At 34.1% G+C, this 23,430-nt stretch overlaps 1 protein-coding gene and 1 long non-coding RNA gene across 3 annotated transcripts; one reads left to right on the forward strand and one right to left on the reverse strand.

Annotated features, from left to right (window-relative positions):
* Nucleotides 1-868: 868 nt before the first annotated feature.
* LOC110603609 (vacuolar protein sorting-associated protein 2 homolog 2) lies at nucleotides 869-10,800 on the forward strand. 2 transcript variants are annotated; one of them, XM_021741401.2, is made up of 12 exons: nucleotides 869-1,128; nucleotides 1,606-1,650; nucleotides 2,445-2,479; nucleotides 2,559-2,609; nucleotides 3,534-3,638; nucleotides 3,740-3,811; nucleotides 4,317-4,388; nucleotides 4,654-4,734; nucleotides 4,823-4,858; nucleotides 4,970-5,028; nucleotides 9,503-9,538; nucleotides 10,704-10,800. In XM_021741401.2, exons 1-12 carry the CDS (start codon nucleotides 1,095-1,097, stop codon nucleotides 10,762-10,764), a joined length of 687 nt encoding a protein of 228 aa, XP_021597093.1. In that variant the 5' UTR covers nucleotides 869-1,094; the 3' UTR covers nucleotides 10,765-10,800. The 2 variants fall into 2 exon arrangements, with proteins under 2 accessions (XP_021597093.1, XP_021597094.1); XM_021741402.2 differs by lacking the exon at nucleotides 9,503-9,538.
* LOC110603612 lies at nucleotides 1,848-9,646 on the reverse strand. The gene is made up of 2 exons (XR_006348939.1): nucleotides 6,080-9,646; nucleotides 1,848-5,957 (listed from the first exon to the last, which is right to left on the reverse strand). It is a non-coding gene; the product is annotated as an uncharacterized LOC110603612 (long non-coding RNA).
* Nucleotides 10,801-23,430: the final 12,630 nt, after the last annotated feature.

Below are 23,430 nucleotides of genomic sequence, written 5' to 3' on the forward strand. Positions count from 1 at the left end.
ATTAATAATTTATATAAAAATATTTTTATTAATAAGTTTCATTTAAAAAATTTTATATTTTAAAAAATGTTTACACTTTAATTTTTAAATAAATATATAAAAAATAAATATTATTATAAAAATATATTCTATATTAAATTAATTATTCATATAAGTTATTTCGAGTAATGAATAATATATATAAGACTCTTATCGGATTTAAACACGCTAGAGTTAATAATTATTAAATTCAAACTCATTTTAAATTTAATTATATTGTCAAAATTTATTATATTAAAATTTAATTAAAATAGAGTATTCAAAAATATATAATCCGTCAAACCTGCAACGTAAAATAAATTACATAAAAAATTAATTTAAAAAATTTTTTATTTAATTTTTATAATATAAAAAAATTAATTTTTTAATTTTAAAAATATATTAAAATATTTTAATATTTTCAAAATTTATTAATTAATTTTATTATTAAATATTTTATTATTTAATTTCTATAATATTAAAAAATTTATTAATTAATCTCTTAAATTTTAAAAAATTTATTAATTAATTATTTCATATAAAAGACATTTTAAATTTTTTATAATATTTAATTAATAAAATTAATAAAAAAATTAATTATTAAAATTTTTAAAATATTAAAAATATTTTACTATATTTTTATAAAATTAAAATATTAATTAATATTTTTTTTATAATATTAAAAATTAAGTAATATTTTTTTTATTAATTTATTAATATGGTCATACGTATATTAAATTATAGTTTCTGTCTCTTTTTTTAATATTTCCCTCTAAAGGGGCATTATGGTAAATGAAGAGAGTTATAACGGCTAGTTGGACTAGAAGCGTTGATATTTGGAAGCCCCGAGCACGCTCCCCAATGGCGTCCACTATTTTCACACTCACACACGTCACACTCTCTGCTTTTGAGTTCCATTGAAAAAAAAAAAAAGAAAGAAAAGCTGAAGAGGGAAAGAAAGATCTGCAATAAAAAGATTCACTTGGCATAAATAGAACTAGGGCTGTTGCATTTTCTACAGAAGGAGCTGAGGAAAAGTGAGGAAGTGCCGAAAGGAGGATTTTTCACTGATCACCATGAACATCTTCAAGAAGAAAACCTCTCCTAAAGGTACTTGGTTTAACATAGATTAGTCCCTCTGTCAGTGAAATTTGCTTGTTTAAGTGTTTGGTGCTCGAGAAAATAGAAATGGGATGGAATGGAAAATGGGTATATCTTGTATTGTTTTTACGGGAAGAAAACTGGTAATTAGGGTTTTGCTGGATCATTCAAGTTTGTAATTGTTAAAATCTTCTGCATTGGTTGTGAATTTTTTTAGTCTTTATGGGTTTGCTTGTATTTTCATGGAAACGAGCTTAACATTATTTTCTTCGACCAGAAAGTATGTGAATTGTGAAAAGTTATAGAATTTGTTCACTTTGAATTAATCTGGTCCACTAGATTTTGGAGTTTGATTTACAGAGTGTATTGTCAACAATCAAATGGAAGGGAAAGTTTTGTTTGGCATTGCTAGTTTTGCAGCTTATTTTGTGTCTGGATTGCATATATTAGAGCAAAATGTTTGAATCGTTGTTCTGATTTTGACAGATTCCCTCAGGGTTAGTAAGAGAGAAATGGCTGTTGCCACCAGAGGTACGTGTGCTTTTATTATTATCTTCACAAATTAAATTCTCGTCTAATGTTGCTAAAGGGGGAAAATAATATTGCTTTCTAGGAAATTTTTGGTTCAACAAATTTAAACGAAAGTTTTATCAAGATACAAGTTGAAAGTCAAGTTCTTGCAAATAAGGGTCATGTCCGTGAAATTCTCAGATTAAAGAACTTGAAGGAAACATGTTTTTTTTAAAATATTTTTTAAAAGAAAAAAAAAACCTTGAAGTATAATAGGATCCTAGCAAAACCTATAATATGACTTTCTTATAGGAAATTGTGTTTATGCATTTAAAAATAACTCTTAGCCACGAAGCTTGCCTGTGGATATTTTGGTTTGTCAAGCTATAGATAACAACCAATTCTGATGAAGTTTAGGCTAAAAACTCATGCTACATTTGAACAAGGAAGAAAAAAAGACTAATAAAGTGTGTGTGCGTGTGTGTGTGTGTGTGTGTGTGTATGTGTATTACCAGCTACCAGCTATCAGCTATCCTCCTCTGTGCTTGAATTTTGTTCAAGTTGCTCATGGCTAACTGGTCCCAATTGCCAAAATTATCTACATAAAACTTGAATGATCAATGTTGTTTCTTAAATGCCTTACTCATACATGCTCTTTTTAAATATTAAACTTTTGCTTTTAAATAGGCTCTAGAATCAATTTTTGAAGCGCTAAGAAATATCATGAAAAGAAACACTTCTAACACACAAATAAGCCTTTCCTATAGATATTGCTTATAACAATCATGCAATTCTTTTTCCCTTGTCTTTTCTAGGTATTGAACGTGAAATTGCATCTCTTCAATTAGAGGTATGTTATCATCACTGATATGTTTTGGAGGTCTAATTGGTCAATAATACTCCTAATTTTACTCTTGTATGCAATTCAGGAAAAGAAGTTGGTGGCAGAGATCAAGCAAACAGCAAAAACTGGAAATGAGGCAAGTTTGTTTTTTCATGAACATAAAGTAGTGATGGACATGAGCTGTAACCTAGTAGCTATTAAGATTTAGGGGATGATCTTTCATTACTGTCTTGTCAGTTATTGTTCAATCTTTTGCTACCATATCATATATTCATCATTTTCAGTTGGATCACATTATTGTTCTTGTCAGTCACTATATGTATTTAACTTCTATTGCTCAGTAACAAGACTTATTTGTAAAAACGCTAGAAACCTAAGAAGCTTGATTTGAGTCTTATTTGTCATGGAACTCCTCCAAATTAAGATTAACTGGTGAACCATCTTACTTTAACTTTGCTGAGAACCTTAGTTATTCTGACATTATTTGCTACATGCTATCACTATGATTAATTTTTAAATGAGCATTCATGACAATTTTTCTTTAACTGGCAAGTGAAACATTTAGCCCTTTTCCTTGCAATTTTGATTGTCAATTTGAACTATGATAATGGTGTTATATAAATAAACTGCAATTCTGTTGAAGGAGGTCCTATACGTGCAAAAGCAACCACTTATGACTTATGAGACTATGACCTGTATAAACTTTAGTCACCTAAAGAAGTAAGAGCAACTAAGCTAAACAGAATCATAATTGACTGTTAAATGATCTTGTTGACACGATTTGGACTACCAATCAGTAGTGTCCAAGTTCATCTGACCTTGTGCATTACGATGAATGCATTAAACTTGTTTGCATCTGCTTCAGTTGGTTTCTAATGATTTAAAAGGATATATCAATTGAAACCTCAATATGATAAATATAACCACATATTGATTGGAATGTATTGACTTTTACTGGACATATATGGGCAGTGCCTTTTTTTTAAACCATTTTAGTCAACTCATGCTCAATAAGTTCTTCAGCTTGAATTGAAATACTTTTGTGCAAGCATTTACATAGGCTGCTACTAAAATCTTAGCACGTCAACTTGTTCGGCTGCGGCAACAAATAACAAACTTGCAAGGAAGTCGTGCCCAAATTAGAGGTGTAGCTACCCATACACAGGTCGTTTTCCTATCAGCAAAATATAGTTACTAAGATGATGAATCAATTTTGTGTCTTTTATTTTTGTTTTGTAATATAAATGGTTGTCTCTTGGTTTACAGGCGCTATATGCTAGCACATCAATTTCTACAGGGATGAAAGGAGCAACTAAGGCTATGGTCGCTATGAATAAGGTATAATTGAATTTTTTTTCCTCATTAGTTGTCCCCTGCTTTTGATATATACAGTCAATCAAAATTCATATATCTACAAAGGAACCTTAAAACTTAGAATGTCATAAGAAAAGTTGGAATTCAGTGGATGTGTTAATTAATAATCTCTATTGAGTCTGCTTCAGTGACAGATTTATTAAACTGGTACAATTATTGCAATATTTGCACTGGAGACTCAACTGTCCGAATTCATAATTTAACTTATGGTCCTCATGTTGACAGATGGATGAGTGGTACAAATGTCAAAACATGCTAGTTGTTGCATAAGATAAAATTTTGTCTAACTACATAGTGAGTTAGTGACAGATTTCTAAACTGGAGTTTGTTGCCTATGCTGGAACTTGTTCCTCAGTGTAGTTTGATGTCTTTACTTTTTCTACTTTTCGGAAGTGTGTAAAGCATAGTTGTGATAGATTCAATAACTGATATCACTATATCTTTTTTTTTTTTTTTTCCTTTTTTCCAGCAAATGGCTCCTGCAAAACAAGCTAAAGTAATAAAAGAATTCCAGAAGCAGTCAGCACAACTGGATATGACGGTAATATTTTCTTTGTTTTATCACCTTTCTCCCTTTCATCTCCTCTGGCTGCACTCTCCTACAATTCTTGCTCCAATACAATTATTACAATCAAATGGCTAGCCCTTAGGAAAAGAAAGTTTTGAAGGAAATGACAGGCACTCACTCAGGCAGTGTTTCTTCAAGTCCTATCAAGATGTTGAACATAATACATCAATATTAATTAATGGGATTTTACCGTATGGCGTACTTGGAATATTTAATATTGTCTTTTTTTTTTTGGCAGATTGAGATGATGTCCGAGTCTATTGATGAAACTTTAGACAAAGATGAGGCTGAAGAAGAAACAGAGGAGCTTACTAACCAGGTGAAATATCTGCAGCCTCTTTTCCCCCTCTTTTAGTTTTATTTTGAAGGTGCCAACACATGTCTAACCTGAATAAGTTAAACTCTAGGTGCTTGATGAGATTGGTGTCGATATTGCATCTCAGGTAAATGTGCAAATGTTTTGACCATCTCACACAATTTAATTCTTGTATTCTCTTAATGTCCACAAAGTGTAACCAAATTATGTCTAATTTTGTTCCCCTTTTTCTCGACAGTTATCTTCAGCTCCAAAGGGACGGATCGCGTCAAAGAATGCTTCTAATGCTGTTAAAAGGTATCAAATATTTTACCTTGGATTAAATCCCATTATCAAAAAATGTTAAGTGGATTTTATGTTATTAGAAGACCACATCCCAAGAGTCATTAGTAACATTAGTGATAAATAGTTTTCATTTTATCTCTTTGGTAAGCAAGAAATTTATTGCAAACCAAAGCGACGAACAAATGAATACTGTACAAACCAGAAAAGAAAACAGCAACCCCAACAAACCCCAACCCAGCCAAAGCAACTCAATTTCTATACTGTTGGTCCCAATCCATGGAGCTATACAAGTATGTCAATTTAATGTTTACACGAGAAACAATCTTATGAATAACTCCGTTCACATCAGCCTTCACTTAAAAATCACACTGTTCCTCTCCATCCAAATAAAGTAAACAGTTGCATTGAAGGCAACCCTCTGCAACTTCCCACAGCTTTGCACGAAAACCAACTCACTTCTCTTCTCCACCAACACAAGTCTGAATATGGAACGCTTGCAGAATTGCTGTCCACAGTCCATACCCTGGAGGAAAAGGGACATTTGAAAAATGACTCGCACTTTTTTCTTGCACATGACAGAATTGGCACAAACTATCCTCAACCAGCCTCCATCTAAGAAGCCTCTCCTCACAGCCAACCTCCTCATCAATAGCTCACCAGAGAATAAATAAACTGTCTGGGAATAATATGTTTATCTCAAACCAACTTACACCAAGAAATTATGTTGCTTCTGGTCCTAATTGTCTTTCAAGCACTTTCAATTGTATACTGGCTAGAAGAAGACAACTTCCAAGTAATAATATCCTCTCTCTTTGCATGTACACTATGATTCCTAACCTCCTCCAAAGTAGCTGCAGTCTCAAAATCAATGGGGTGAGGCAAACTCCAGGCTCCATGCGTCCAGTACTCTTTCACCTTGGCTTGTTTTGGGATGTCAGCATCTGCAAAAGTTAGAGAAGACCCTTAACACTTCAACCATCTAAGCATGGGTCAAACTAAAAAGAACATTCACCCCCCCCCCCCCCCCCCCAAAGCTTATAGTCATAGAACTGCTTAAAAGAACCTCTCAAACTTAACCAGGTTCCTCCGTCCAATCCCAGCTAGCATCCAGAGGTTTGGTAATGCTCTGAATACTTGGGTGATTCAACTTGTTCCTAGCCACCCAAACTTCCCATAAAGAACTTTAGAAGTTAGCAGTTCCCAAATCAATTTATCCACAACAACTTTATTCTAGGATACTGAATCTTTAATGCCCAAGCCTGCTTCAAATTTCAACGTGCAATCCTTATCTTGCCACATTGCCCCCATACTACTTTCTGGGCACTCTAGTCTTTTATCTATTTCTTTGATCACAGCTTTTGGAAGCACAAAAACACAACATCATTCTTCTTGATATAGAATTGATTAACAAACACCCTACCAACATATGAAAGATGCTTTGCAGCCCAATAGTTTATTCTGGCAGTAATTCTGTTGACAAGTTTCTAGTAGTGTTCCTTAGTTGTTGAAGAATTGAAGTAGATACTAGACTAGAGTCAGGCGAAGATATTTCACGGGCTTGCCTTCTCTAAACTTCAGCATCTGCAGGATCTGTGTCTGACCCCTCATTCATATTAGAGAAATACACAACTTTTATTCTCATTCAACTGTAAACCAGACACAACTTCACATTGCAACAAAGCAATAGCTAATACACCAACAAAATTGTACCCTATGATTGAATAAGAAAGGAGTATCAGTAAAACAAAGGGGATTAAGCTTAATCTCCTTACAATTCCAGTCACCAACCTAGAGAAATACTCCATTATTAACAAAAAACATAGGACTTGCTTCACCCTTCTTACCAAGAAAGAAACCCTCAAGACTCCTATTCACAAGGATAGAATTGTATGCCTTTCTTAATACCAGGGTGTCCTCACACATTGCATAACCCAATTAACAAATGTAAGAGGGAACTTTAAACCCAACATTACCTCATCAATAAAATCCAACTAACAGAGTCATATACTTTCCCATATACCTTCGTAGCACACCTAGGAGGCGCACTTTCCCTATTGTAGTTCCTATCCCTTCATGGGTAAGCAGAAATATTAGCCGTTATTCTTCAACCAAGAATAATGTCAAATTGACTTTGATTAATAATTTTGTCAAGGACTTTACCCATTGTAGATAGTAAGCATCCTAATCATCCCCTACATTCTAAGCCCATCAATCTATGGAGCTTTATCAACTCCAATTGACCACAACAGGACTAGAAGCTATAACCAAAATATCATCATATCGTCTGTTTTGAACCGTAGCTCTCATTAATTTCTAGTAGTATTCTACTATAGCATGCTTAATAGCACCTTGCTTTAGTAATCACAAGTTCACAACCCCAGCAAATAGAGTAATGCTAGAAATCTTAATTCTCACATTCCTGATTTTCATGGAATTATAGATCACAAGTTCACAACCCCACCAAATAGAGTAATGCTAGAAATCTTAATTCTCACATTCTTGATTTTTAAGGAATTATGGAAGTATCTAGTGTTCTAATCCCCTAATTTAATATAGGATAATCTAGATTTTTGTTTTTATAAAAATCTTCATCCTTTTTCGACAATCTCCTAAACTGAATCACAACAGCTCTCTCCTCATCAATTAAAGGCTCATTACTAGGATCCTTCTTCTGATTAATTTGTAGTTGCTCAACCATATTCCTACATCAATATCTGAGAGAAATCTTAAACTATCCTTTTAGGTCTTTAAATTTACCCCTCAGCCTGAACATAGCATTACGAAATTTACCCCTCTTCGCAGTATTACGAAATTTAGGATAGGTAACCCACATATTAAAAAAATATGAAAGGAACATTCATCACATCACCTCCTTCTCAATACGCAAGTTGACTAAAAGGGGAGAGTCTCTGATCAAACAACCCAGCCACCCTAGCTTCAAATTCAGAAAATCAAATGCCTTAACCCGTGCTAAATTTATTTATATCTATCCAAATTTCTGCAGATTCTAGCATTCCAACAATACACTCCTTAAATTCTTCATTGGAGCTATCCATTCTTAAACCTCCAACACTCTACCAAACAGATAGAATAATTTTGAAATCACTTTGAATCATTCAAGGCCCACACTAGCAATATGAATGATTACCTCCTACAACCTTCTTCTCTCTATACTAGAATTGCTTGCTCATAGATGAATGATTTGATAAGTTGAGAGTTCCGTTTGGATTTGCAACTAGTAAGGATTATAGCCAATCCAAATTCTTCCAATTCAACAAATTGGTAGTTATGTATAAAACTCCACCCTAACATTCTCAAACCCTTTATTATTGACCTCACTCTAGTTTCCATTATTCCTAATATCAACTTATTTCTCATAATCAGGGAGTGGACCTCTGATTGCTTCTTGGGGTCATTTAGACCCCAATGTTCCAAGTACCTATCATAGTCCTCTAACAGGGAATTCTCCCTTCCTTCCGTCACTCATGTCTCCAATAACACCACATTAGTTAACCTAGGACTTCCTTTCCTTTGTGTATTCCTATTCCTCACAAAGATCATCGCTAATTATCTTATTTCTTATTTTATATTCAATACCCTTATTCTCCCTTCCCATATTGAAAATCTCCACTTCCTTTCCTTTTAGAACATTCTCCTCGCTTTTACCATCCCCCTCTTTATATTCTTTTTTGTGCTACAATTAATTGCTTCATGCCAATACCTTTGTGACATTTGATTGGTTTCCACTCATACTCAATTCTCTGCCATATACATCCCTCTCATCATCTAACACAATTTTATCAAGAAATTCCCCATTGATATTCATTTCAATCGAAACTCTAGCAAACCCCAACTCTAGACTCTGTAATGTAAATTGATAAGAGAAAAGAGGCTTACTGTCAGCAGATACCCTGTTTAGGATACTCTGCCTTGAAGAATAGAAGAATCGAGAATGTAGAGAGAGGAAGGAAGAGAAGAAGGATACTCTGCCACTAACTGTGCCTAATTACTCTATTTCCTTGTGCCGTCTCTATAGTTACTCCCCCCATCCTGCCCTCGATCCACGTCTTCTTGATAGAACCTACATCCTCACTGAAAACCTCATCACCAACCTCCCTTTCCACCAAAACCGCTAGCCATCTCTTCCTACTTCTCCATTCCTTGCCGGCTCACTTGAGATCGCCCTTTTCTTCAATTGATGACACAAATTGTTACGGATCGTTTGATTTTTCTTCCTCATGATGGGAAACGTCGTACAATAGCACATGAGCTTGCGTCTAGAGAGAAGTCGCAAAATCCCTTATATTTGATATTAAAATTTGTTTTTTTTTTAATAAATAGGTATTTTCTGATAGAAAAATACTTTTAGTTTCTTTAATTGATGGAGGTTTTGTGTTGGTGGCTGGGTTTTAGTTAAAAAAATCATTTGCAGTAGTTTTTTATTTTGAAGATTTTTCTTTTAACAATTTATCTTAATTAATTGCAGTGTTGAATCTCCTAATGTTGAGGATCTTGAAAAAAGGTTGGCTTCCCTTCGACGTATCTAAGCTAGAAAGCGATTCTCAGACCTATTCAATATAGTATTATTCCATGTAAATTTTGTCCTAAAAGTGTATTATCAAGATTGCTATTTTGATTATATTACTATATTTCTATAATAATAAGTGTTATGAGGGAGATCACTATTTCGCTCTTCTTCAATAACTTTAGGCCCAAACCTCCTCCACCTATCCTGTCCTCCATTCTCTTTCTCTTGATCTACACCTACATCCCCCTCTGACAACCTCTTCACCATCCTCCCTTTCCTCAACAACCTTTTCCATTCCCTGCTGGCACACCTGAGGTGGCCCCTTTCTCCAACTGATGACGCAGGTTGTTAGGAATTCTTTGATTTTTCTTTCTCATTATGGGAAACAACGTACATTAGTGAATGAGCTTACCGAGAGAAAAGTCGCATAACCCCTTATATGTGGTCGAGTTTCTCTAGTACTTTTGCTTCCCATATAAACAACATAAGCCTGCAATGGAAAAACAATTTTGAAGATGCAAAGCCACCGACAGCTACTACGAGTGAAGTACTCATCGTTGACTTTTACTAGTGTTGTTAATGTTGTTGAGGAGGAGGAGGAGGAGGAGGAAGAGAGGAAGAGAGGAAGAGCTTAGCCTTTTATTTATTTTTTTCTTTTTTTGCAAAATTAGTAAGCCATGAGAGAGGGAGAAGAGAAAGCGGTACACACAGAGAGTTATGGATATCGTGAGGGTCAATGGCTTAGCTATTTGGGATTTAAGGATCTAAAATTAAAAATTAGGGCTTTAAGTAATTTAAAAGGGAGATTTTTTTTTTTTTTTTCACTTTCAGGTCTATTTTCCACATAGCTTATTACCACTGTTGGCATATTAAAATCCACTTAATTCTAATTTTGGAGAAATTAGGTGCTTGATGGAATGTTTTAAAAATTTATTTATTTATTTATTTATTTTTTTTTTTTACAAATAGATATTTTTTGGGTGAAAAAATACTTTAGTTTTTTTAATTGCCGGAGGTTTTGGTTTTGTGTTGGTGGTTGGGTTTTTGTAAGAAAATAACACACTTGGACTTGGTTGCAATAGTTTTTGGCAATTTCTTTGATTTTGTTAGTACAACGTAGGCTTCGCTTATTTTAATAATTTATCTTAATTAATTGCAGTGCTGACTCTTCTGATGTTGAGGATCTTGAAAAAAGGTTGGCCTCCCTTCGACGTATTTGACCTATTGAACATAGTCTTCTTTATGTAAATTTTCTTCTAAAACTATATTAGCAGGATTGCCATTGTTATTATATATCCTATTCCTATTTATTTATTAAAATAAGTGGAGAAGTGTCGTAACTGAGATCACTATTTTCTATGATTTTATTTGATTTTAAATGTCTTATTTTATAAGAAATCACTTTTTAATAAATAATTTAATTAGATCAAAATAAATAAATTATTTCTTTTTGAAAAGTCAATAACAAAATACTAATCAGATAGAAACAATTTTCACACGTCTGAAAATTTTAAATTCTTTAACTGAATTATCTCAGCCAAACAAGATTTATATTTTTAATCAGAGTTTATATTCAAAAAAGAATTTTTAAAAATCAGCATATTTAATTTTTATTTTTAATATTAATATTAAATCCGTTCTAAACTCTGATTAAAATTTATATTAAATTACTTTGAGTCACTTTTAAATTCAGCTATTATTATCTGAATAATTCTTTAAATTTTGATAGTTTTACTATTCTATTTTTTAAATTAAAATATATAAGAAAATATAAATGTTTCATAAGATAATATATGTTATAAATTAAATAATTATTTTTAAAAACAGGTTTGAATAATGGGTATTAAATGTATAAAAATTTAAATTCTTTCAAAACTCATCATAGATATTAATTTTTAAATTTGAATTGATTTTTTATTAATATAAAAAATAATTAAAATAATTTTAAGACAAAAAAAGAGAGAATATAAGTGAGAGACGAGGAGGGGAACCTCCTCATCCTTTCTTGCCTGATCTTATTTATAGAAAAAAAAATAATAAAGGTGTATATATTTTACGGTGAAATATTGTATATTTTAAAAGTTTATTCAATGAATATGAGTCGCCGTTATTTGATTTAAATTGAAAAAATCGATCGAATCGAATTAATTTAAAATTTTAATTTGATTTTTTATTTATTTTGATTCGGTTTAATTTTTAATTTTGAGAATTTCAATTATTTTAATTTAATTCGATTTTGATAAAAAAATTAAAAAAATTGAATTAGTGATAATAGTATATTATTTTCAATAATATAAAAAGATTAGATCAATTAAGATTAAAATATTCTAATTTAATTTTAAAATACTAAAAAAATATAAATTTATTAAAAATTTAAACTAATCAAATCGAATAGAATAGAATCGAATCAGACTAAATTCAATTTCTGATCAAAGTCGATTCGATTCAATTTTTATAAATATCAAAATTTTAATTTTTAATTTATTTGGTTCGATTTGATTTTAAACCAAACCGATCAAATACTCCCTAATCGAGAAGTTTTTTTGGAATATTGGCATGAAAATAATTTAAACTTTTACGAATTTGGGCAATTTAATTTAAATTTTTAAATTTTGGCATTGCAATCTAAATTATTAAATGTTTTAACAATTTTATTTAAATTTAAAATTAAAAAAATGTTTATACTGATGTAGATATATATATATATATATATATATATATTATTTTCTTATAAACCTACAGGCATTTTTAAAGAGGTCAATTAACATAAAAAAAATATCAAACATTTTCGACTTCTGCACATAATTTAAAATTTTAATTATCACCAATGACAAGTCAAAATTTAAAATTTTTGACAATTTTATTTTTAATACAATGAGTGTTATTGAAAAATCTTAGCTTGTATCTTTTTTTTTTTTTTCTTGAGAAAAGTTAAGAAGTGAAAAGTATTTAAAAAGGAAATTTAGAGACCTTAGCTATTTTTATTGTGGAAAATTGCAATAATACCATTAGATTAAAATTAAAATTATCAAAGTTTGAAATTTTGACCTTTCATATCAGTCGTTAAAAGTTTTGGGATTAATTTAAAAAAGTCATAAATATTTAATTTTTTCTTATGTCAATTATACTTATTTTAAAAAATATTTATCTGATGTGGCATGCAAGTCTCACAATAAAATAATAAAAAAATAATAAAAAAATAATAAAAAATGACATATAGTATGCGACGTCACTATGAACACTGTTTTTGAACTTTGATTTTGAATTTGCATAGAATCATTAAAACGTCTGAGAATTTAATTTGTAATATTAAAAATTAAAGATTTGGATTAATCGCCGTAACTCACAAAAGTTTAGCTTTTTATGTTAATATTCTTTTTTTTCTTTTTATAAAAATATCATCATTTTATTTTATATTAAATGTTCGACCCCTAATTCAATCGAATAAGTTAAATAAGTAGAATAAAGGTTGAACTAGAGAAATATATAGCAATCGAAGTTGATTGATTATATAACATTTTTTTTAACATATAATGGTAGATGCATTTAAAAGTTCAAACCGACCACAAAGTACAGGCTTATTAGGGTAATAAGAATACCCGACCCAAATAAGAATCCAAGCCCACTTATGAAAGATTCGTAAGCTCAATAGTTTTAGTGGACCGAACCTATAAAACTAGGATCAATAGGACCAAACCACCTGAAAAAATAATTACCAACCAATCCATACAGAGAGAGGAGGATTGCATCGAATAACCACAAGTATTAGCAACAAAACCCTAAAGCTCTCAAAACAACCCACAAGCTTCAAGAAAAAAAAAGTTCTCATTTGAAAGAAAACCCTTAAAAAAAACTCAGGGATACATGCTTGAGAAATTACAACCAAAACTCATTGATAACACAAGAGAGAAACGACACCATATCACATTCTCAAATTGCTTAGGAGGGGTCGCTTCACACTTCCAATTGTATCTCCTGTTTCACCATCTTCTAATGCCATATGCAACCACTAATATAAATGAAAAGATACTCCGATTAAACCTTAAACTAAAAAAAAAAAAATACCGAAAGGACCTCAACACTGGATTTAGGAAAAGAAAACATCTAACATTATAAACTACCAAAATAAGAGATCACGGAGGAAAAAGAATCTCAAATTAACAAAATCAAAACATGGTGTCCAAGGTAGAAAAAATCAAAAGCAAAAACATAGCAACATTCTCTCTCGCTTTCTCTTATATAACAGTTTCTTGCTAAAACTAGTTGCAAAAGTTTATGAATTTTTATGATAATATATTAAATAATTTAAAATAAATAATAGACTCCATCTAAAAGTATGGTATCCTCTGCCATTCAAGATAGAGAAACCCAAAACCCAAAACCCAAAACCTATCAACCTTCTCTTTCACTCTCTTGTATAATAATTTCTTACTCGTTGCAAAAGTTCACCAATTTTTGTGATAATATATTAAACAATTTAAACTAAGTAATGAGTTCTACCGAAAATATACTAAAAAATATTTTCACGCAAAGTAAAAATGAGATTGATTTTTTGTTCTTGAACCCATCATCTCTCTTTTTTCTTTTCCGAACAAATCTTTCTCTTTTATGCAACTTTTTAGATATAAATTTTCATTATAAAGTTTTCAAATTTAACTTAAGAGTCAAAAGATCCTTATTGAGATAATTTTCGGTAGACCTTTTATTATTTTCTTTTATTTTACATGTTTATAAAAGTAAAGAACTACGAGTTCTCTTTTTAACGAATGAGCATGAAAAATCCTAATAATTTTTGTAAGGAATAAAACGATGTGAGAATAATTATTTTTTATAAATCATAATCTATTTTGTGTTTGAACTAATGTAACCCGTTTGCATGTTGTATATTCAAAGAAATTGATTTTTTTTATGGTAATACTCTTTCTGAGATGACACGAACATGTCAATTAGTGATTTAATGAATTAAATCATATTATTATAGTGAAAAGTAAGGTTATTGATGTAATGACCCGGAAACCGGTACCCCTTAGTAACGGTCCGAACCATCACTGGCACTAGGATCCAGATCGGCTTAAGGCCGCCGGGACCCGTAGTCAGCCAACTATACTCTCTGTGTACCTGATAAATCCCATACATGATACAAAACGACTCAACAATCCTGTAAAACTCTGTAGGCTTAACTGCTGCTGTCAGATATGTCAATCTGACATGGCCCTCAGGGCCTATACCAGGGACTACTATCTGCTGTGGGTCAAGGGATTGAAACCCTTTTAATCTGTAACACATCCCATCGGTATCTCATCAAAGCTATACGTTAAGCCTAACTCACACATTTCTTACTTTTGCTACCCTCTCCTAAACAACGTAAGAGCCTCTAGGGCTGCTAGCACACTTCTAGGCATCTCTACTTTGTCCCCTCACACAGTACCTGTGATCCATCCATCCTGGTCTCAAAGTCTGACTACTCTGCCTCTGCTATCTAAGGCAGTACGATGAGTAGCTAGCCCATCCACCCCTAGAATGACATCAACCAGTCACTCTAGAACCACAAGGTCAGCTGGAAGGCATCTACTAAACACGGGCACTCAACTCTATTGGCAGACTAACTCTGCCACTGACGGATCACACTTGAGTCTCTTGACCCAAAGAGGACATTCTACTGCCAGAAGTGATCAAACCCATACTCTCGACGGCTCTCACAGCCCTAAGGAAAGCGAAACATCAAAGTCGCTATGAACAAACACATCAAAACATATGGAAGTGAAAAGTACCTGTCACCGCCATGTCCGACGTGTCAGTCTCCTGCTGTGACAAAGCGAAGATCCGTGCTGGCACTGATGGACCTTCACCTGGGGAACCTGTGGAAGAAGGAGTGATCCTGCTCCTTCTGCCTCTGCCCTGCGCCATGGCTAGAGCTTCTGGCTGAGCCACTCTGTCTGAGACTGTCTGCTGGGACTGTGTTAGCAAAGTGGCGGTGGAACACTCACGTGCTATGTGCCCCTCTTGTCCGCACCTGAAACATGCTGTTGTCCCTACTAAACAGACTCCCTTGTGCGGCCTACCGCACCTCGGACATTTGGAGGTGTTCAAACCAGAGCTCGATCCCTCACCTATTCCCAGACCAGACTTGATCTGCTTCCAGAACTTATTCTTCTTTGATCTCCTGAGGCCTCTACCTCCTTTCTTCCTCTTTGTATCAGCCTCAGGCAGAGGGGAGAGAGTAACATCACTTGTCCCTGCAAGTTTGGTACTAGCTTCCCTCTTCTGTACCATATCTACTATATCATGGGAACTTGCCCTTGACCTATCTAAAACCCCTCCTACAAACTCATGAGCAAACTGCTCCCAGGATAAGCTTTCTACCCTCGGGTCCACATACTGGTTGAACCATTCCCTTGCTTGTTCACAATGCAATGTGACCCCTGCCATTTGAATGGCTCTATTCTCACTGACTCCCAACTCATCCGTTATCATCTTAACCATTCTAAGATACTCAACAGGGTCATCACCAGTCTCAAATTGGGGAACATCTAACCTCAAATAATCTGTCAGTTGCACCATACTTTCTCCAGGTGAACTAAGCTTAGGTGTTTGGATAACTGGGGCTACTGGCTCTACTGGTGGTGGAGGAGGTGCAACTTGCCCTGGGTTAGGGTTTACTGACCTTGGGTAACAAAAGAAGGGTGGAAACATGGTATACTGTGGATATGATGGTGGATATGGCGGATAAAAGGGAGGATAGGGCATAAAGGTGGGATATGGGTGATATCTAGGCAACTCTGATGTACCTCTCATCGGGTACTCTGTCCCCCACTGGTAGGGTGGATACTGAGGTGGAACAAACCTCGAGGCCTGAGTGCCTCCTTGGGACTCACCCATATCTCCTCCTAATCCGCTCATACCAAAGCCGCCCTCTCTACTCTGGTCATCCTTCTCTCTTTCTCTCATAAACCCTGACATACCACTCTGAACGACTCCCCTTCTACTCGCATCAACAGACCTTCTCGGGTCCCTTGATGTACCTTCTCTACTTAAGCTATCTGATGTTACCCTTTGCAGAATAGGGAGATGGACATCCATGTCCTCATTCTCCGGCGGAGCTCCAATCAATCTTGCAGATCGACGAGTTCCTCTCATCCTGCCTCTGAAAAGCACAACAGCACACAAAAATATCATCAAATGATCCATGTGAAAACACATGAATCCTCAGCACATATCAAACATATTCCTAGCACATGTAGCTCATCATGGCATTTCACATCATCAGGCAAGACAGGACTCCACATCCTATCCTAGTGGACATGCGTTTACCTATTGTGCTTTCCCTCCTATACAAGACAACACCTCTTTCCGATGTGGAATATCTCAACACACCGTACTCTTGAGGCCCTATGCTCTGATACCAATCTGTAATGACCCGGAAACCGGTACCCCTTAGTAACGGTCCGAACCATCACTGGCACTAGGATCCAGATCGGCTTAAGGCCGCCGGGACCCGTAGTCAGCCAACTATACTCTCTGTGTACCTGATAAATCCCATACATGATACAAAACGACTCAACAATCCTGTAAAACTCTGTAGGCTTAACTGCTGCTGTCAGATATGTCAATCTGACATGGCCCTCAGGGCCTATACCAGGGACTACTATCTGCTGTGGGTCAAGGGATTGAAACCCTTTTAATCTGTAACACATCCCATCGGTATCTCATCAAAGCTATACGTTAAGCCTAACTCACACATTTCTCATCAAGAAACGTAAAACAGGATACATGTACAAAGGGATTAATCATACATCACACTATGGCAAAGACACTCGAGAAAGCACAAGTCTATCCAGTAACTGACAGTACATATCGATACATGACATGACAACTAAGCTGTTAATTACATCATGTCCACTATGCTATTACAAACATACATTCATGCATTACTTTCCTCTGTACTCTTGCTGACTTTGACTTCCTTCCCATAGCTATCTCAGAACCTGCAAAACTGGGGTTAAGGGAGTGGGATGAGCTCTAAAGCCCAGTGAGGAGGAACAATAAAAACAGTTCATTCATTACATGCTCTCATGAAATGCATCACATCACAAACATATCATCTCAAGGATGAACTTGTCACCATAGCCCTTTACATACATAATAGTATGTCCAACTGTGCCAGGGGCGATTAGGCCTCACCTGGACTACTCTGAAGGAACTCATATCATAACATGTCCAACTGTGCCAGGGGCGATGAGGCCTCACCTGGACTGCTCTGAGCTCTGATCTGACAGCCCAGCTGTCTCACTCATAGTACCAGGAGCGACCTGGACTATCCAGGGGCGACCTGGTATGGCTATCTCATGCCATAACTCTGTATCTGTGCTCTAGCAAGGGCTAAGGATCATCCAACATTCATCCACACAAATATCAGCTTATGCAATGCAGCATATTCGTGGAATCTAATGCAATACAACCTAATACATAACATGGCATTTTATGATGCATGGATCATGCTAGATTCGTGTCATTTCTGAATGTAAAATAGTACAGTTAGTTCCACTCACCTGTAGCCACTGCTTGGCTAACTCTGGGCTACCTCTAACTCTGAGACCGCTACGACTGCTAAACTCTGCGGTTCCTCGGGTCCAATCCTACAATGGAGGATGTAAATGAGGCACCACACATACTCTATGCCACTGATAAAACAATTCCCCAAAACCCCTCTAGAACACCTCAACACATGCAGGCAAAACAAGCAAAGGAAGGCTGGACAGAACACTTTCGGCGACAGGTTCGGCGGCCGAATGTCCTCTCCAGAGCCGAAACTCAAGTACCTTCGGCGGCCGAATCTCCACTTTCGGCTGCCGAACCCTTTCGGGGGCAAGGTTCGGGGACTGAAACTCACTCCAGAGACGAAAGTCTCTAACCTTCGGCGGCACCTTCGGCGGCCGAATCCCCTAAACAGAGCCGAACCTCAAAAACACTCGGGGGCAAGCTGTGGCAGCCTAAGCCACCATGCAAGGGGTTCGGCGGCCGAATGCTCCTTCGGCTGCCGAACCTGAGTTCATCCAGAACTCAGTCCCGACGGCAACCTCCCTCCTTCATCCACTTCTTACTCGCCAAAACATGCATACCTCCTCCCTCAACTCACATATACTTAAGTATATGTTCAAAGGGGTCTAACACTACCTAACAACCCCAACACAAACAACAAACATACATATAAACATGCTTACACCATTAAAAACATCAAAACTAAACTCTAAAACCTACACATGCAACACACTAACACTAACCTATATAAACAACTCTACCCTTACTGCTCGGTAAAAGCTGTTATAAAACCAGTAACAACAAGTTCAAAGCTTCCCTTACCGTTGGACAATAGAAGCTAAACAATCTGAACCCAAAGCTATGCACCAACACCTCTTCTTCTTCACTAACCCACCAAAGCTCTCCCTTTTTTTCTCAAAGACGTTCAACACATTAGACACAACCAACCCTCTGCATAAGCTGATAAAAGCTTGCAGATGAGTCATGGGAGACGTGGCCTCATCTCCAGCCCTGATCTGGCGGCAACACCTGTCCAAATCCCTGGCTGAGGAGTGCACAATAGCTGGCTGACCAGCTCAGCTTCGGCTGCCGAATCGCATGCAAAACCATGCAACATTCGGGGGCCGAACTTCACCTTCGGGGGCCGAACATTGGGCACTTTCGGCGGCCGAACTTACCTTTGGCAGCCGAACTTGGCCTTTGTCCCCAATGCCTTTTCTCTTCAAACCTCACTCCTTGTTATTCTACACCTTTAAAATACGTACAAATCATGTAGAAAACCTTCTCTTACTCATCTAGAAACCTCTGACATCCTCGAATTCCACCGGACGGTAGAATTTCCGATGTCTGACGTAGTCGGGTATTACAATTGAACTCATTTTTTGTAACCTAGAAATTGTGAAGGAATTATAAAATCGAACCATAAATTCATAAGAATTTTACAATTGACTTAACATATCTTTCAAAAAAATAAATATATATATATATGGATTAATGAACTCATGTACATTTAAGCATAAAAGGTAGAACTTTTATAATATATTGTTAAGTTTACTACTAAAATTATTTTAGTTTTAAATGCAAAACAATTTATTTTATTGCATTTCTTATGGGAGTTGAATTCCTATTCTGAATAAAAGCCCTATTTTCAAATGAATCCTCAATATTGCTCTAAATAGGAGTCCATCTTAAGAGAATATGATGCATGCACGAATCCTTACCATGTGTGACAAACTTCCTTTATTTTCGAGTATAAGTCAGGATGGCCATAAGTAAGAGCTATGCCAACTAAGTGAAGGAGATCATTGTCTATCGAGTGGTGCCAAGATGGGAAACCATTTAAATTTCAAAGAGTATTTGTTGTATTGAAAAGGCCTTTCTGATGTCAAAGCAACTTGGAAGCATGAGCTCAGTTTATGAGAAAATGAGGATGAGGTGCTTGCTTATTTGCAAATGCAATAAAGGTGTTCTACATTAGTTGGAGGAGAATATGATTTACTTCTAAGGATCTCTCGCAAGTCTAACAAGAAGTCTAGGCCAATCAATTATAGGTGAGATCTAAATTGCCTGCTGAATTGAGCAATTTTCATGAAGGAGGAACTTCACAATTAGAGATGGCGTTAGCATGGTGCACAAGAGCTAGTTGGCAAGGCGCAAAAGTGGTAGCTCCTGTTGGTGTGAGTCTCTTAGGCGCGCTGGCATAACATTGAGTGATGTAACTTGTGTTCGGAAGCACAGGGTGCGACAATATTCCATAGGGTGACGTGAGTCCAAAGCATAGGATATGTGGACTAGGGTAATCTCGCAAAATATGAGGTAGGCTAAAAAACACCATGCTGTCCTCCAAGTGTAGAAATTGTCTCCCAATTTATGGAAAATTGACGAATCACAATTCAAAAGATAAAATCATAATTCACTAGGATTTTTGAAGATTTATTTTCTTCGCAAGTTATCCACCTTTATTTTTTGTAGTAGTTTTCTTTTTGGCATGTTTTAGGTTGTGATGATAGAGAGTGGGAAGTGATACTATTTTTTATTTTTTTTATTAGGAAAAAAGAGAAAACAACTCTCCTTCTAAAATTAGGGGATAATAGAATTCACTTAATATTTCATTATTAATTAATCGCCTATTACATTTCTTTCGGTGAATGCATTTTTTGTAATAATAGAGATTGAGAAATCTGAAATGTCATTTGAGAGTAAAAAATAAGACGAAAAATAATAATAAATTTAAAGCGGAATAGGCAAAATCTACATTTAAGCTAAGAAATTCAAAATTTTAATGGGTAAGGTTATTTTCTCACTTCTTTGTTATTTAAATTTGAAGAAGAAAAATATGTCAGATTCAGTTTAAATCAATAAAATAATATATATTTTTAACAATAAACATATATCTAATTTTATAATTAAAAATATTTTTTATTTTTAATTAAAATAAAAAAAATAAAAAAGCAAACTACCCTAGTCAACCTCTATGTTCAAATTATTCCCCATAATCATTATCCATCCGTTCAGAAGTTCAATCTTAATTCAAGCAAAGCTCTTAAAAGACCCAGCTTCCATTCAAAACACCAAATCAAAACATTAAATTGCCCAAAACCAAAATATTCAAGTTCAAGAAGAAGAATAAAACCCTAAATAAAATTAAAAAAATTGGAGAAACTCATACTAATATTTTTCCTACTTTGAAACTTTTTGGTTGAAACTCTTAATTCAAAACTTGGCTTTGTCATTTTTGACCTTTTTTTAATTTTTAATCTCAACCATTAATTTTCTAACCATAAATTCATTCTTTACAATTAAACAACCCTAACTAATGCTTTAACCATTATTCTACCCGCCCTCTCTTCTCCCTTCTTCTCTTCTTCCTCTTCCATTTTTGTCTTCCTCTTCCACATTCGATCAAAATCAAAGCCGGAGAATCAGCAACATCTTGCGCCTCGCACAGCAGCAACGATGTCGCGCCTCACAGCAGCAACAGCAGCGACGTCGCCCTCCAGCAGCAGCAGTGATGCACAAAGCAACTCCATCTGCCATCGATTAGCAGCAACATGGCACCGTCGTTGCACGACACCAGCCTTTGTACCGTCGCACGAAGCACAACGTTTTGAATGTTTCTTTCTTATCTGGGGCATTCCTTTGTTGTTTGCAATGTTACTACCTTATATTATTAGATTTCTTTATTTATAAAATTTATTTTTTTAATTATTTTCTAAAATGAAAAGCTGAAAGTAAAACATGAAAATTTTTAAATTTATTTAAATATATTTATTATTCAGTTAAATTTATGAGTGCTTATAAAATTTATTTTAATTATTATAAATGTATTAATAAACGTTTCAAGATTAGATAAAATATTCTTGTAATTATTATTTAATTTTTATTACTTAATTTTATATATAATAATTTCTTTACTAATAAAATTTATTTTCACTATTATAAATGTGTTGAATAAACGTTTTAAGGCTATTTAGATATATTATTTTTATACTTATGTTTATTTTATATTATTTAATTTTTATTACATAATTCTCTATATAATAAAATAAAATGATATGAAATGTTAAATTAATAATTATATTTTTATAAAATAAATTATTAATTATATAATAAATACTTTTATTAATGATTCTATATAAAATAATAATAATTAAATATAATTTGTCACACGTTTCACAAATATTTGCTTCATTTAATTATCAGTTATTACTTACCAGTAATAGCTATCAAATATAAGTTGTGTGTAAAAATTAAACTAAATAAGTCTTTAATTCAACTCAACTCTATAGGATGATCTGAAATCCAGGAAAATAGGATTTTATAAGGGTTTTGTAAATCTGAAAAAGTTTAGATCTAGAGGAGAGTATTTCTTATTTTATATGTTTTATTTTGTCCGCTGGTGACGTGTAATAGAATGTATATTATTGGGTCACCTGTCTCTGTCACGTTAATATGAACGTACGAGAAAATCAGATCTCTGTTCCATGAGTAACGGCTTCTGGTTCTTCTCTGATGCGCATGCGGGTGGCCCCTGTGACGGATGGGTAGGCCTCTCTCCTAATCCTGAACTGGGCCGAAAGGTAGAATTAAGACTGAGCCCAAAGAGGATCTGTTCGTTGGGCCGACAATGCTGGACCGGCCTGACTGAAGAGACTAACTGGAGCCCGGTCTCAAGGCTGAGCGGATCGGACCTGGTGCATGTACGAGGCTTGAGGGCTGCTAGATAATGGGCTGCTATCGTGGGCTTGGCCGCAGACCGGGGTTGAGAAATCCAGCGGTCATCACTATATAATATTTAAAATTATAAAAAAAATATTATTTAAAATATAATATCATTAGGATATGATTAATTTAAATTTATAAATAAAGTTTAGAGAGTAATTTATAAAAAAAATAAAATTGCCTTGTTTGGTTTTAAAAAAATTAAATTAGTTCTTTAACTTTTTATCAAAATCAAAACAAGTTAAATTTGACCTTTTTAGTAATTAAAGTCCTGAATTGTACATTTAAGTATAAAATAAGTTTTAATCTAAGAAAATAGTATTTTTCTAATAATATGATATTATTTTTATAATTTAAAATATCAAAAAATTATATTCTTTAATTAAAATAAAAATTTAAAACGAAAAAATAAAAAAAAATTTAATAATACTCACAGATTTAATTTGACAGTAAGTGCATCTAAATAAATCTGAGAAATCTTATATTCTACTCCTCCAATTTATTTTTTAATTAAAAAAAATTTAATATATAATTTTTATATTAAAATTACAAAATGAAATGTTTTATTATTGAAAATAATTTTATTATTAATATATAATATTATATTATTATAATAATAAAAATTA

Source organism: Manihot esculenta, chromosome 16 (genome assembly GCF_001659605.2).
Source record: "Manihot esculenta cultivar AM560-2 chromosome 16, M.esculenta_v8, whole genome shotgun sequence".
Classification (NCBI taxonomy): Eukaryota; Viridiplantae; Streptophyta; class Magnoliopsida; order Malpighiales; family Euphorbiaceae; genus Manihot; species Manihot esculenta.